Source organism: Rhinatrema bivittatum, chromosome 17, assembly GCF_901001135.1.
Source record: "Rhinatrema bivittatum chromosome 17, aRhiBiv1.1, whole genome shotgun sequence".
In the NCBI taxonomy this organism is placed as follows: domain Eukaryota; kingdom Metazoa; phylum Chordata; class Amphibia; order Gymnophiona; family Rhinatrematidae; genus Rhinatrema; species Rhinatrema bivittatum.
This window is the reverse complement of record NC_042631.1, coordinates 49556908-49573162: the sequence shown is the minus strand read 5'-3', so window position 1 is coordinate 49573162 and position 16255 is coordinate 49556908. Positions and strand designations below refer to the sequence as shown.

Sequence of the window (16255 nt, the reverse complement as noted above, 5' to 3'; positions counted from 1 at the left end):
GATTCAGATGTTACAATCTCAGGTGGTGCGGATTTTGCGGATGCCAGTGCCCAGGGCTTGGGATTGTCTTCAGGTCCTGGGTTCAGTAGTATCTACATTGAATTTGGTGCCATGGGCTTTTGCCTACATGTGCCTTCTACAGAGGGCATTGCGGTCACACTGTAATCCGTTGTCAGAGAGTTTCATCAGCCTTTACTGCTGCAGTGTACTTCCAGGTCCAGTCTCTCATGGTAGCTGTTGGCCCAGTTTGGAGAAAGGTATGGGCCTGGAGATTCTGGACTGGTTATAGGGATCACGGATGCCAACTTCAAGGGTTGGGGGGTGATTTGTCAAGAACAGATGGTGTAAGGATTGTGGTCGCCAGTGGAAGCATCCTGGTCTATCAATTACTTGCAAACAAGAGCAGTGTGCAGAGCATTGGTGGAATTCCTTCCACAAGTCCGAGGTCAAATGGTCAGAGTGTTTTCGGACAGTGCAACAACAGTGGCTTACACCAATTGGCAAGGTGGGAACGTAGAGTCACGCGGTTGCCTAAGGAGCCTAGGACCTTTTTGCCTGGGCGGAGTGACATTTGCAGGGGATAGCCGCTTCACATATTTATTTATTTATTTATTTATTTATTTATTTATTTATTTATTTATTTATTTTTATATACCGGCATTCATGTTACAAACACATCATGCCGGTTTACATATAACAGGGGTGTACAATGAACAATTGAGTAACCTATTGGTGTGGAAGGAAGCAGTTACAAATAACAAGGTAATAGAACTGGGAGAAGAGAAGAAATGGAGCGTATAACATTAGATGAAGGTATTTACATTAGCAGAAACATATTTACATAAGTAAGTGGTAGATCTGGCTGAATAGAATTAATCGGTGTCCGGGAATGCTTTTTTAAACAGCCAGGTCTTAAGTCTCTTCCTGAAGGTTGGGAGGCTGGGCTCCTGTCTAAGGTCCGGAGGGATGGAGTTCCACAGAAGGGGGCCAGCTGTTGAGAAGGCCCGATCTCTCAAGGTAATGTGTCTGGTGGTTTTGGCTGGGGGCACTTGAAGAGATCCACTGAGTGCGTTTCTTGTTGGTCTGGAGGAGTTGTAAATTTGGAAAGGGACTTGTAAGTCTAGAGGGGTGTGTTGATGGATAGTTTTGTATATTATGGAAAGAGATTTGTAGAGGATTCTAAAGTGAACAGGCAACCAGTGGAGATCTTTTAGGATTGGAGATATATGGTCCCTCCTCCTGGAATTTGTCAGTAGTCTTGCCGCAGCGTTTATATTGCGGGAGTGGACAATGTGCAAGTGGATTAGCTCAGCAGTAAACAGTTGGACCTGGGAGAATGGGAGCTGTCGAAGGATGCCTTCGGCCTTATCCAGTCTCGTTGGGATAGTCCTCGTCTGGATCTGATGGCGTCAAGGAGCAACACCAAGGAAGCAAGTTTCTTCAGCAGCAAGCAATAGGTCGCAGCTGAGGGCATAGCTGCTCGGGTTCTTCCATGGCCACCAAGGAGCCTGCTGTACGTCTTCCCTCCGTGACCATTAATAGGTAGAGTGTTTAGGCACATTGAGAGGCATCCGAACCAGGTGGTACTGGTTGTGCCGGAAAGTGTGTGTCGCCCGTGGTTTGTGAATCTGGTTCAGCACGCAATTGACTTTTGCCTTGTGACTTGACTTTTGAGAGCAGGTGCTTGCGACAGAAAGGATACTCAGCTTGGGATTTTCAAGGGCTTAGTTTACAGTTCCTTGTGGGTTCAGCTGGCAGCCTTGGGGTTGGCCTCACATCTGGATGTTGTTAGGTTTTTGAAGGGGGTTGAGCATGTGTGGCCACTGGTGCATAGATTGGGTCCAGCGTAGAGTTTAAACTTGATCTTGTGGGTGCTTTGTGGGCTTCCATTTTGAGCCATTGAGGAAGGCATCATTAAAGGACCTCACACTGAAGATGATATTTTTGGTGGCGATTTGTTTGTTCAGAAGGATCTTGGAGCTGCAGGCTTTGTCCTGTAGGGAATCATTTCTGAAGATTTTGGGCAAGGGGGTGCCTTTGCGCATGATACCATCTTACGGGCCGATACAGTAAAGTCCGTGTGCGCGCGATTCAGTATGCAAATTAGGCCCGGCAGTAAAAACAGGTAAAAGGAGGCGCTAGGGACACTAGCGCGTCCCTAGCGCCTCCTTTTGGATCGGAGCGGCAGCTGTCAGCGGGTTTGACAGCCGGCGCTCAATTTTGCCGGTGTCGGTTCTCGAGCCCGCTGACAGCCACAGGTTCGGAAACCGGACGCCGGCAAAATTGAGTGTCCGGTTTTCGAGCCACGGGCAGACTTCAAAATTTTTTTTTTTTTACTTTTGGTAACTTTCGGGACCTCCTACTTAATATCGCCATGATATTAAGTCGGAGGTTGCACAAAAAAGCAATTTTTACTGCTTTTCTGTGCACTTTCCCGGTGCCCGAAGAAATTAGCGCCTACCTTTTGGGTAGGTGCTAATTTCTGAAAGTAAAATGTGCGACTTGGCTGCCCATTTTCCTTTCTGAATCGCGCGGGAATACCTAATAGGGCATTCAACATGCATTTGAATGTTGCGGGCGCTATTAGGTTCGGGGAATTGGATGTGCGTTTTCGGCCCCTTACTGAATAAGGGGTAACGCTATCGCGTCGAAAATGCGCGTCTAATCGAGTGTTAACAGTGAGCTCTGTTGGATCGCACTGTACTGTATCGGCCTGTTAGATAGGAATGAGGGTATCTTTGTTTCACCTGTCTGTGAAGCTCCTGCCTTCCCAAATTGGTCTGCTGAGTCGCTGGAGGCAAAGGTCACAAACAGTTTTTGGTGGTCGAATCATTTGTTTGTATTGTTTGGAGGTGCCCGAAATGGATGCAAGGCCTCCAAGGGCACAATAGTGCGCTGGCTGAAGGAAGCTATTATTTCAGCCTATCTTGAATTCCGCAGGGGTTGTGTGCACGCTGTACTAGAGCGCAGGCAGCGTTGTGGGCCGAGTATCAGTTTTGCTGCAGATTTGTAGAGTGGTGACTTGGTCTTCTCTTCATACTTTATCTTGTCATTCTTTCGCAGGCACGCCCAGTGTAGGAGTGTTTTGGTACAACCCACTTGTCTGGACTGATTTTGGGTACGAACAGGAAAGGAAAATTGGTTTTTACCTGCTTATTTTCGTTCTTGAAGTACCACAGATCAGTCCAGAGAGCCAGCTCTTTAATGTTCTGCAGACCGTTATGGCAAGTCCGTGTTCTGGCCTGCTTACTGGGAAGAACCGTCAGAATCTATATATTCAGAACCTAAAGAAGTTTGCCCGGTAGTGGTTGGCCCCTTGGGTTGATTTGTGGTTTTTCTGTTTGGGGGGAGGGCTCTAACCTTTGGGTTTGGTGTTCGCCCTCATTTAGGGGGGTGTTGAGTTGTTACTCTGTAGTTGGCTTGGGTACAGGTCAATACTGAGGGACTGCAGGTGGCGCACTCGGTTATGTAACAGTGCCTCGGTCTCCTTCTGCTGGTAGGGATGCAAAACCCACTTGTCTGGACTGATCTGTAGTACTTCAGGAACAAAAATGAGCAGGTAAGAACCAGTTTTCCTTTCTGTTGCTGTGCCCAGTGTGGTAGATACAGCTAGATGCTACCACATGGGCATAGCAACAGAATAACATGGCCATCAGAAATGTGAGTTAACTTTTACTCCACCTCAGACCTAGGAATTAAATTTCCAGCATTGTGCCAGCCAAAGCAATTACAATTATCCCTAGCCATTATGGCAAGTAAAATCGAAGCATAAACTCTCTAGGGTGGGTATCTTCAGCTGAACAATGGTGCATGCAAGATTGCATCCCGACTGGGACATATTCTGACACGTGAAATGAAAGGTCAAGCTCCCTGGAGTAGACAACTACAGCCATGGGGTTCACATTCTTGTAACCTAGTTGGGATGCACAGCAGCAGAGTGTGTACTCTTTAGCTGTAGGTGCTCTTCCTAGAGACTTTGATTTCACTTGGTATACCCAAGTGGTCTTGCATGTGAGATTGTGCCCAAGACTGGCATTGTGTACCTGCTAGGTACATAATGCAAGGCTATTTTGATCACACTTCAAGCACTTTCCTCCCTACTCTTGTTTTGAAAACACTTTCTAAAGCACTTTTCTGCATTAGTGCAGATGTTCAGGTTAATTCATACCACTTTTGTCCCATATGTGTTAACAGAAACCTGTTTTAAAATGTAACTCCTGTTTTAGTGCTGGTTTTATTACATCTACCCCTCAGTTTGCTGATGAATGAGCACGTGTAGTTGAAAGCATGACTGTTTCCACAAGGCGTCTCCCTTTTCAAAGAAAAGGAAGTGACCCTCCAAACTATCACTAAAGCAGGGCATCCAGAGATGTCACTTTGCAAAACTTAGACGTTTGCGTAGTTGATCTGTGACTTTTAGGAACATTTGCTCTGTTGAAATTCCCTTTTAGACACAGCAGAAATGCTTTGAGGTTTAAATGATGTTTTCATGAGCTGACATTGGACAGTGGTGTCCTAGTGTCTGCTGATGTCACAGCTGCTGAGAGAATCTGTCCAAGCTTTGCATTCTGTGGCAGTTAAGTGGCCCTGCACAGAGCGACCTAACACTTATTACTGTTTGCTATGCTGGTGGCATGGTGACCTGTGACCTGCTGGGCTAGACGGTCTCCTTTGTTCTGCCCCCATTGTCAATTTATCCACAAATTCACTTGTAGTGTGCAAAGAAAAAAACTGACAAAAAATGGTTTAAAAATCTATTCCTTTACTTGTGCTTCAGGGCACTACTTGTCTGTGTACAGACCTGACTGAGGCCCTCCTGACAGCTGATGCCTGTTGGCACAGTTCTCTTGGAGACCTCATATGCCATTTACATGATGGAGTTTAGATGTTATGACACTTTTTCATCCCTCCTCCTCTCCCCTCTGCAGCTGACGAAAGAAGTGACAGTGCGTTCCCGCATCGCTAAGACCTTGGGGCTGTGCAAGCCTGTACGTGGTGTATCCATCCCTGCAGTACAAAGAGCCGTGGAACCCTCGCTGGGCTTCCTGCGAGCAGACATTGGAGCAGCTTCTCTCTCAGTATTTGGAGATCCATATGAACTGGATCCATTTGACAGGTGAAAGGATAATTGTGCCTTGACTCTTTCTTTCTATGTGCTTCAAAATTCTCTCCTTTCTATCGAAAAATGAACCAATCAAAGCTGTTCAGGGAAAATTTGTAATGAGAATAAGGGATGTGCCATAGAACACTACTTATTTATTTATTTAATATCTTTTATATACTGACGAACGTTGGGAACATCTCATCGGTTTACAGAGAACAGAACTTAGCAACAGGCTTTACATTTGTCACATGATTATAATAGGAATAGTAGAAATAACAATAATAACAAAAAACAATAACATACGAGTAATATGGAAGTTATACAAGTAATAATTAACTAAGTGGGGTACATGATAGTGGTTAGTCAGAAGAGGGGCAAGGGAGATTCTGCTAGAGTAAGGATAGATTTTCAGTGTGACAGTGCTTTCGGTTTCAGGATTTTATATTCTTCTGGTCAGCTAATGGATGGAGCCATTTTATTTGCATGTTACATCTCATCTGTGTCATCCTATCTAAGCAGCCATATTTCATTGCTTGCTCTTTCTCATGTGCTTCCTTTGGACTGTAAATGTCAGACATGCATAATATCAAAATTATATATGTTGTTTCAGTGGACTTGCATTTATATGGGAAGTGATGCATCCCATTTGAGGCATCGCTGTTAACTAGATTGTATAGTCTTTTATTATTTAACATGAAAAAGGATAGATGGTAATTTTCAGTTGATAATATAGTGACATTGCTGTTACATGGCCCTTTAAGAGAATAAGAACATATGAAGATACATACTGGGTCAGATCAAGGGCCATCGATCTCAGCATTCTGTCTCTGCCAGTCTGGGTCGCAAGTACCCAGCAAGTCCCCAGTAGTTGATCTGTTTCTTGTATCTCACTCACAGGGATAAGTGTTGGCTTTCCCGGGTCTCCCTGAATAATAACTGTTTATGGACTTTTCCTTCAGGAGCTCGTCCAGCCCTTTTTTGAACTGCCCCCCCCCCCCCCCCCCCTATTGGCTGCTTTGACCACATCCTCTGGCAACAGATTCCAAGTTTTATGGAGTGTCGCCTAGTCATAGTGTCCTATTTACCCGTTCTTCCTCATTCATGATTTTATAAATCTCAATCCTATCCTCTGTCGGCTCTTTTCCAAGCTAAAGAGCCCTAATCTCTTTAGCCTTTCTCCATAAGGGAGCTTTTCCGTCTCCTTTATCATTTGTCACCCTTCTCTGTACTTTTTCTCTGTCCACTCTATCTTTCCTGAGATAGAGCGACTAGATATGCATACACACAATACTCAAATTGCGGTCACAACATGGATCTATACAAAGACATTTTGATATTCTCAGTTTTGTTCTATTCTGCTTTTCAAATATTTCCTAACATTGCATCCACCTTGTTGATTGCAGCCCAGACACTGAGTCAAAGATTTCAAGGTATTGTTCACAAGGACTCTTAATGTCCTTTTCCTGGGTGGTGACTGCTAACATGGAATCCAACATCATGTACCTGTAGTTGGGATTATTTTTCCAACTGTGCATTACTTTGCACTTGTCCACATTTGGTCATCTAGTGGCACACCTGACTCCCTCACAGCCTTTTTACTTCAAATGTATGGTACTTGAAAATTATTACTTGTTTTTTGTTTGTTTTTTATCTCTGTGGAAAGCTTCTTTTCAAATTCTCTCTTAGCCTGCTTCATTACATGAAACTGACAGATCAGAGTTTACAAAGGCTAGTACATCGCCAAGTTGATAGATTCCACTTCTTTGCCCCAAGCTCATTCCCCTCTAATACAGCATCATCTTAAAGTAAATTAATCTCTCATTTCCTAGCGTGTAGCAAATGGACTTAGGACCAATGGGTATAGTGTGCTCCTGATAGTTGGAGACTGAGTCAGATTTCAATCTGACGTCAGCACTACATATACCCGTGCACGAGGCTTTGCTCTCCAGTTTTTTCCGTCTCCATAGCAGTTCGGGACTTCACACACGCTTGCACAGCATTAGAAAACCAAATTTAAAGACGAAACAAAGAAAAACTTACCTCCAGAACGAGTCCCGTTCTCCTGCGGTGATACCTAAGGGTCCCTCCCCCAGTCTAGATTTCCTGAGGTGATTTCCGAGATCCCTCAGAAGTAAGCCTCGGTCCCGGCGTAGACTTGGCCCCTGGGAAAGGGAGCGGCTGAGAGGCAGTGGGTGCAGAACCAAGCGCGGCGGCGAAGGTAATTCCCTTTCCCCCCGCAGCCGGAGACCGCCCGGCAGAGGACTGGGAAGTACCGAGACAAGGTAAGGTAGAAAACTTTCTCTAAGTCTCCGGTCTCAGAGGCTCGGACAGCTACACAGATCATCCCTCCGGCGTCTGTACACGTGGAGACCCCCTGGGGGGGCCACCATCTTACCGCATGGTCGCCGCATCGTCCGCATAACTGAGCCGTGTGCACAGGGCCAGCTGGGCGCACAAAGTACTTGTGTGCGCATCTACGCCGTGCGCACAACTAGGCCCGTGCGCATCTACGCCGTGCGCACAACTAGGCCCGTGCGCATCTACGCCGTGCGTACAACTAGGCCCGTGCGCATCTACGCCGTGCGCACAATTAGGCCCGTGCGCACAGCAATGCGCGCATCTTCTGTTCCTACGCGCACAACCTAGGCGCACCCGGAACACATAACCAGACCTCCCGGCATGCGCACCTGTACAGGATACACGCGCAAATCATGGCACTGCCGTCCAAGACAGCTAAAGGTCCAGTCCTCTGCCCGGCATGCCACCTGAGAGCGGCGCAGCCCGAGGTAACCTCCGCCCTGTGCCTGCTGTGCGAAGAAGCTCGGGAGGAGCCGAGACAAGGTCCCCCTCAGCCTGTAAGGACTCCGGATCCACCAGAGAGAATACCCCGGACCTCTCTATCCCCGACTCAGCCCCTCTCTCAGTGGGGGCCCTCTGGGAGCACCGTTGGACCCAATACAGTCCCAGACAAATTCACCTGGGCGGGATTCTTCGCTAAGCTGCAATCCTACATCCATGCACAGACAGCGGCACAACTACAACCCCTGCCAGTGGTCCAGAACCTCCCAGGCCCCTCCCAGCCTTTACCAGATGAGCCTCCCCTGGACAAATACCTCCCCTTAGGGGACACAGATGATTCGGAGGAGGAATCAGAACCCCTGGAAGAGGGGGAACTCCCTCCAGGAATGGAACTGTATCGCACCATGATGCACTTCTTCCCAAAAGACGAATTATCAGATCTCGTAGCCACGAGTCTGAAGGCATTGGTCATTCCGGACACGAGCCACTTCCTGGCTGGGCTCCGCCAGACCTCACGCCGTTTCCCTATGCTACAGGCCGTACAACACTGATCGACCTGGAATGGGACGCTCCAGAGGCCACCTTTAAGGGAGGTCGAGCCCTAGAAGCTCTCTACCCCTTGGACCCTGCGATGAAGGAACGCCTGAGGTTTCCCAAGTCGACGCCCTGGTCTGTGCCACCACAAAGTGCACTACCATACCTGTCGAGGGAGGAGCTTCACTCAAGGATGCCAATGACAGACGGCAGGAATCCAAACTCATGATGTATCAGCTATGATCTTGCAGATCACTGCCTGCTGCGCCGTGGTATCACGCGCCTGCCTGGCTATGGCCAGGGACGCAACTACGCCAATTGAGGCATTAGACCCGGCAATATCATTCCTCATGGATGCGACCTCAGACTGGTACGCACCTCAGCCAGGAGCCTTTTGTCCATAGTGGCAGCCAGAAGACAGCTCTGGCTCTGAAGCTGGTCAGCCGACGTGACTTCTAAGATGAGGCTCACGAGAATGCCCTTTAGAGGAACACTCCTATTTGGAAGCGACCTGGACAAATTAGCCAACAAATGGGGCGAGACCCCAGTACCCCGTCTTCCGGAGGACAGGAACAAGAGGAACCAATGCCCCTCTCCCCAGGCACCCAAAGGCAGAGGATCCTAGCATTATAGACCATACAAAAACACTTACTAAGTCCCCCGCCGGCAAGGGGCAGTCCTTTCGGAACAGGCACAACAAAAGAGGAGCCAGCTCGGGACCAGGCCTCAGCCGCAACACGCAATGAGAATCAGCAGACCCATCTACAGGAAGAGATCATAGGGGGCAGGCTTGCCCTATTCTACCAAAGATGGGTCGAAATAACGTCTGACAATTGGGTCCTAGCCATCATACGAGAGGGATATACTACCTGGACTTCCACAGCATCCCCCTGGACAAGTTTGTGATTTCTCCGTGCCATGACCCCTCCAAGAGGAAGACAGTGGAAACCACACTATCAAAACTACTCGCCCTAAAGGCAATAACACTGGTGCCCATGCACCAACAAAATTCTGGGCACTATTCCATCTACTTCATCATGCCCAAGAAAGAGGGAACATTCTGGCCCATACTGGACCTCAAGACTGTCAATCGCTATCTGAAGGTACCCCGCTTCCGCATGGAAACCCTGCGTTCGGTCATAAAGCAGTACAACCGGGAGAATTCCTGACCTCCCTGGATCTGTCAGAAGCCTATCTCCACATACCGATCCATCACCTCCATCAGCGTTTCCTACGCTTTGCGATATTGGGCCATCACTACCAGTTCCAGGCCCTACCGTTCGGGTTAGCTACGGCTCCCCGAACATTCACCAATAGCATGTTAGTAGCGGCGACACTGAGAAAAGAAGGGATCCTCGTGCACCCATCCCTGGACGATTGGCTGATCAGAGCGAAATCACCAGAGGAAAACCATCAAGCAACCACCAGAGTCAGGGAACTATTGCAGAACCTCGCGTGGGTCATCAACACACCCAAGAGCCACCTGCAGTCCTCCAAATCCCTAGAGTACCTTGGAGTCCGGTTCGACACCAAATGGAACAAAGTCACCCTTCCCCCTACAAGGAGAAGGAGATTGATGGAACAACTACGAGCATTGTTGAACTCCACTCTCCCCACGGCTTGGACTCATGGCATCAACCATAGAAGTCGTCCCATGGGCAAGGGCCCACATGCGGCCCCTACAACATTCCCTACTGTCACGGTGGAACCTGATGTCTCAGGACTACTCGGCCCCCCCACTCCTCCCCGGGCTACCGGTGAAGGTTCGGAACCTTCTACATTGGTGGCCTCAAGAAGACCATCTGAGTGAGGAAACAAGTCTATCCCCACCGGACTGGACCTTGCTTACCACGGATGCGAGCCTGCGGGGATGGGGAGCCCACTGCCAGTAGCTAACGGCTCAAGGGCAATGGGACAAAGAAGAGTTGGCATGGAACATAAACCGACTGGAAGCCCGAGCAGTCAGACTAGCCTGCCTAAGGTTCAGTCATAGACTCTGGGGCAAATCAGTCAGTCATGTCTGACAACGCCACAACAGTGGCCTACATCAGCCGACAGGGGGGGAACCAGAAGCCAGCAGGTGTCCCTGGAAATAGAGCCCCTAATGACGTGGGCAGAATCAAACCTACAGGGGATATCAGCCGCCCACATCACGGGAAAAGACAACGTCACTGCAGACTACCTCAGCAGAGAGAGTCTGGATCCAGGGGAATGGACACTGTCTACAGCAGCCTTCCAGCGGATAGTAAACCACTGGGGAACCCCAGCCATGGATCTTCTGGCAACCGGGTCCAACATCCAGGTTCCCAAGTTCTTCAGCCGAAGACAGGAACCGCTGTCCTAGGGAATCGATGCCCTCGTCCAGACCTGGCTACAGGAGGACCTACTGTGTATGCCTTCCCTCCATGGCCACTACTGGACGGAATCATCCACAAGATAGAACACCACAGAGGGCTGGTACTTCTAATGGCCCCGTACTGGCCAAGAAGATCGTGGTATGCGGACATGCGAAGACTTCTGGCGGGAAACCCTCTACGCCTACCTCCACACAGGGATCTGCTCCAGCAAGGACCGATCCTCCACGAAGACCCAACGAGATTCTTGCTTACAGGCTGGCCATGGAGAGGTCTCGCCTGAAAAAGAGTGGATACTCAGGACCAGTGATTGACACACTGCTCCGAGTGCGCAAGTTCTCCACCTCCTTAACATTTGTACGAGTATGGAGAATATTCAAAGCCTGGTGTGAGGTCCGTAGCATCCTTACATGGACAGTCAAAATCCCCATAATCCTGGGTTTTCTGCAGGACGGCGTGAATAAAGGGTTGTCCCTCGACTCCATCAAGCTACAACTGGCTGCTCTGGCCAGCTTCAGACCCTGGGTGGACGGCACCAGCCTACCCAGATGTCTCCCGCTTCTTAAAAGGGGTCAAGCACATTCGGCCACCCCTAAGGTGGCCGATACTCCTATGGAATCTCAATCTAGTGTTAGACATCCTAGCGGGAACTTCATTCAGACCAACTCACGGTCTGTCCCTATGGCTCCTGACCTTGAAGACTGCATTCCTCATGGCAATCTGCTCAGCCCGTCGAATCTCCGAACTTCAAGCACTATCATGCCGGGAGCCGTTCCTTAGATTCAAGCTGGGATCCATACAGCTGCACAGGGTACCCTCCTTCCTGCCAAAGGTGGTTTCTCATTTCCATCTAAACCAAACCATCTCGCTGCCATCTCCAGATGAGCATAAGGATTCGGAAGACTCACGCCTTCTTCGCCACCTGAATGTCAGCAGACTCCTAGTCCAATACCTGGAAAGATAGGAACCTGTACGAAAGACAGACCATCTGTTCATTTTTCATAGCGGGAAGAAGCAAGGAGAAGCAGCTTCGCAGGCAACCATAGCCCGCTGGATCAAAGAAGTAATCAAGGCGGCCTACGTAGAGGCAGGCAAGCCTCCACCTCTACAAGACCAGGCCCATTCCACAAGGCATTCCAGGCAGTGTCCTGGGCAGAAATCAAGATGCTGTCACCCGCAGAGATCTGTCGGGCGGCAAATTGGTCCTCCATCCACACCTTCTCGAGATTCTATCGCCTGGATGTTCAGGCCAAGGAGGACACAGTATTTGCAAGGGCAGTACTAAATGGGCCACAGGCAGCCTCCCACCCGGTTCGGGAGTAGCTTTTGTACATTCCATTGGTCCTGAGTCCATCTGCTACACGTTAGGAAATGTAGAAATTACTTACCTGATAATTTCATTTTCCTTAGTGTAGACAGATGGACTCAGCACCCCGCTCATGGCTGCCTCGCAATCAAGAATCCTCGGGGGAACCTCCCCCCGAGTGCAGCACAAGCATGGGTAAGCCAACCCTTATCTCTAGTTCAGGCACCCATATTACCAGGTGTCGGCGCTTCTCAGTTGAGTGTCCTGGCAGTCTCCAGCTAGAAACCACGTCAACAATTCAAGTTGTTAAAGTTACTCAAGTTAATCAAGTTATCCAAGTTAATCAAAAAAATTATCCAAACACATATATCCATAATTACTTTTCGAGGAGAAAACTGGAGAGCAAAGCCTCGTGCATGGGTATATGTAGTAATGACATCAGATTGAAAGCTTAATAAAAATAAAATAAAAAAAAAAATAAAAAAAAAAGTTTTTTTTAGTCCACATTCCCTCCAACATAAATTCCCCACATTCGGGTACAAGGTGTGCAATCTGACTGGGGTGAAGTACCGTTTGAAATTAGTTTGTAGCTGCTTTCTACAGTTGTAGCAGATATTGAACTCCTGATGCAAAGGAGGGACTAGCTCTGCTCCCTCGACCTAAAGGACACATACACACACATATCACGATCCTCCCAAGTTAACTATTTTAAATGGCAATCTCTTCTTAATAAAATCTACCTGTTCAGCAGAAACAGATACATTCAAAAATTCTGATTTATCTGCATTCAGTTTATAGCCAGATACTCCATTAAAGTTCGCCAGCTCTTCCATAAACAGGGGTAACGATTCCTCTGGGTGTACTACTGTAAAAATAACAGTGAACATAGAGAGCTTATATTACTGATCGCCCACTCTGAGCCCTTGAACTGTCCTTGAGCTTCTAATTTTTGCCACCAAAGACTCTAATAACGCAAAAAGCAAAGGGGGATAATGGGCACCCCTGTCTTACGCCTTTCTATTGGGAAAGCCCATGAATACCCCCTATTTACCTTTATGTAGGCATTCAGATTGGCATAAAGTTTCCTAATCCATTTTGAAAAATTCCCTTCCAAACCCAGTTTTTCTAGTTCCAAAAATATAGACCCAATGAACTATATCGAACATCTTTTCGGTGCCCATTGTTAGCAAAGGCAGAGGAATATTTTTATGTTGAGCCCACCATACTAAATTTACTACATTCTGAACATTATCAGCAGCCCATTTCCATGGTATGAAACCCGTTTGGTCCGGATGAATCAACTCCGTGGCTGCTGCTCCTAATCTTTTTGCCAATATTTTTAAGTCCAAATTAATGAGGGAGATGGGCCGGTAAGATCCACATAAAGTTGCATCCCTACCTGGCTTTGCCAACACTGTAATCCCAGCTCTATTGGCATTTTCCGCTATAGAACCTTCCATGAGCAGCTCATTAAATGCTGCTGCCAAAGGACCAGCAACCACTGAGCTCAGCTGCCTATAAAATTGCTCAGAGAACCCATCTATTTCCAGATACTTGCCTAACTTCAATTCCTTAATCACCTGTTCCACTTCAAAAACCAAAATCTCCTTGTTTAACAGTCCCTACTTGATGCTATTCACTCTGAGTAGTTCTACTTTTCTAAATTCTTATCTATACTCTATTTGATATCCTTCCATTTGGAATACAAACCCTGATAAAATTGAGTAGATTGGGCTCTTATACTCTCGTTATCAAGAACCATGCACCCTGACCTGTCTTTGATTTTCAAAATCTGGTTTTGTGCATCCCTAACTAAGCTTTCTTGCTAGTACTCTACTGGCTTTGTCCCCCCCCCCAAAAAAAAAAAACCCAAAAACTCCTGTAACTTTATCCAGTTGAAAGATAATTTCCCCCATATCCAAACTCTTCCATTCCTGCCATAATACTTCCAACTGAGATCTTACCTGCAGATAAACTACCCTTTTGTGGTATAACTCCAATTTGCCAATTTTCTGTTACAAATCTAGTTACTTCCCCTCCATCTGCTTTTCAAAAAAGGTGCTCTAGCTATTATTTTCCCTCTAGGTACTGCTTTAAAGCAATCCCAAACTATAATCACTGAGAGCTTCCCAATGGCATTTTCTTCAACATAATCCCACATACCCCTTCTCAATTGCTCACAAAATTCTGGCTCATCTAACAGGCTCTCAATTAGTCTCCAACATTTTCCCCCCTTTTTGCCTCCCTAAACCCAAGAGGCACAACCAAACTGTAGCATGGTCTGATCATGTTAATGATTCTATCTTCGCCTTCCCCCACCTTATTCACCAAGGCTTTATCAAGTAGTCTATTCTAGAATAAACCTTATGATCCTTGGAAAAGAAGGTGTAATTCTTAGAGGACAAGCAGGATCAGATGGAGCCCCGATGCTGAAAACTTATGTCAAAGTTTCTAGAACTTTGACTAGGCACACTGAGCATGCCCAGCATGCCCTTTACCATGTGTCCACATGGGGTCCCTCTCCAGTTTCTTCTTTTCCATGGAGCTATAAGCCTCGCAGTGTGAGTGAGCTCACTTTGGCTATTTTTTGGCCTTGGGGAAAACTTGCTTTTTCTCACGTTTTTTGCAGGTTTTTCTTCATTGTTCCATCACTGGGTCCCTTTCTGTAGCCTTCCCGTAGTGTCTCCAGTGATTAGGGTAAGTTTCCTTTCGCAGTCTATTTCCCTACATGGTGGTGCATCAGTGCCCACTGGCCATCACTGCCCCACCGCCATCTTTTTCAGTTCATGCCTCTTTTGTTTTGTCCAACATGGCCATGTTCAGTTTTCGGCGATGTCCCCAGTACCATGTCCATCATGGATCCTCATATGATATGTGTCCTCTGCCTTGGGGCAACGCATGACGTCCGGGGTTGCTGCTTATGCGCCCAGATGACCCCGAAGAGATGTTGGCTTCAACTCAACAAGATTGAGCAGCTCTTTGGGTTGAAGTCTGAGACATCGACATTAGCAGCATTGGCATCAAATGACCAAAGAGCCGCACCGATGGACACTGAGCCTTCAACATTGATGGGACTGTCTGTTCCGTCAGTGCTGTCGGTGGATAGGGGTGCCAGATACCGACCATCCTGAATTTCCTCCAGTCCGAGGACGTCTGGTTCATTGTCATTGGCCTTGGCACCGGGGAAGGACTGTGCCGAGCATCGAGGGAAGCCGAAGAAGCATCGGAAATCAGTCCCCATCAATGCATGGTGCCAGGCACGGGGATGCACTGGCTTTTGCCGCGCTGCTCCCAAAGTGACTCCGGCGAGGAGTGCCAAAGCTCCATTGGTGCCGGGGGTCTGTGACTGTCTCCACCAGTCCTAATGCTAGTCACTCATTCACTTTGAGGATCTGAAGAGGATCTGGCCAGCCCTCCTTTCTCCCAGTCTGTGTTGGCACAGTAACATTCGAGGAGAAGCTGGCGCGCCGAGTCCAACTAGCGGTGGACCAAGTGCTGCAGGGCTTTGGTCCTGTGGCACAGATGGCAGCAAACTCGCCCATCCTCGTATTGCTTCTGGAGAATCTTCTGGAGACGTGCTCATCGGTGCATTACTGACCCACCTGGTGTCAGTTCCTAAGACAACATTGGTGCTCGACAGGGCACCGAGGCCTCACCTATCGATAGGTAGTAGTCTCCAGTTCCTCCAAGGAGGAAGCTCCACTGAGGCCAGCAGAGACACTGAGGCCTGCTGCCCCCAGTCCAGTTTTACCGGGGCATGCACCTAGGGACCCACTCCCTGTGACTTACAATGAGGGGGATGACGTTTCGAAGGGCTTGGAGGGTCTCCCTTCAGACCCTTCTCCTCCAGAGAAGCCAAGGAAGTCTCCGCCTGAGGACTTAACCTTTGCAGGTTTTGTGAGGGTGATGGCGGAAGCCATTTCTTTTCAGTTATTAACTGAGGATGATGCCAGGCACAAAATGCATGAGATTCTCCAGTTCATGGAGCCTCCTAAGGAGATCGTGGCAAACCTGATATATGAGATGCGTAAGGAGCTGCTGCTGAGGATATGAGAACACCCTCTCACAGTGCCTCCCATTAATAAGAAGGCAGATGGGGGTCTACCTCATCCAGATGGCTGCCGGATTCAACAAACATCAGCTGCCCCACCAGTCGGT

The 16255-nt window shown here is 48.1% G+C and overlaps 1 protein-coding gene across 8 annotated transcripts in view; it reads left to right on the top strand.

Moving 5' to 3' along the window:
- PHRF1 (PHD and ring finger domains 1) overlaps positions 1-16255 on the top strand; it is a 352385-nt gene that overhangs the window by 173828 nt on the left and 162302 nt on the right. For all 8 annotated transcript variants that reach the window (XM_029582942.1, XM_029582938.1, XM_029582941.1 and 5 more), the window contains one exon: positions 4929-5116. In XM_029582942.1, the coding sequence (XP_029438802.1) occupies positions 4929-5116 (188 nt within the window). The remainder of the gene's footprint in view (positions 1-4928; positions 5117-16255) is intronic.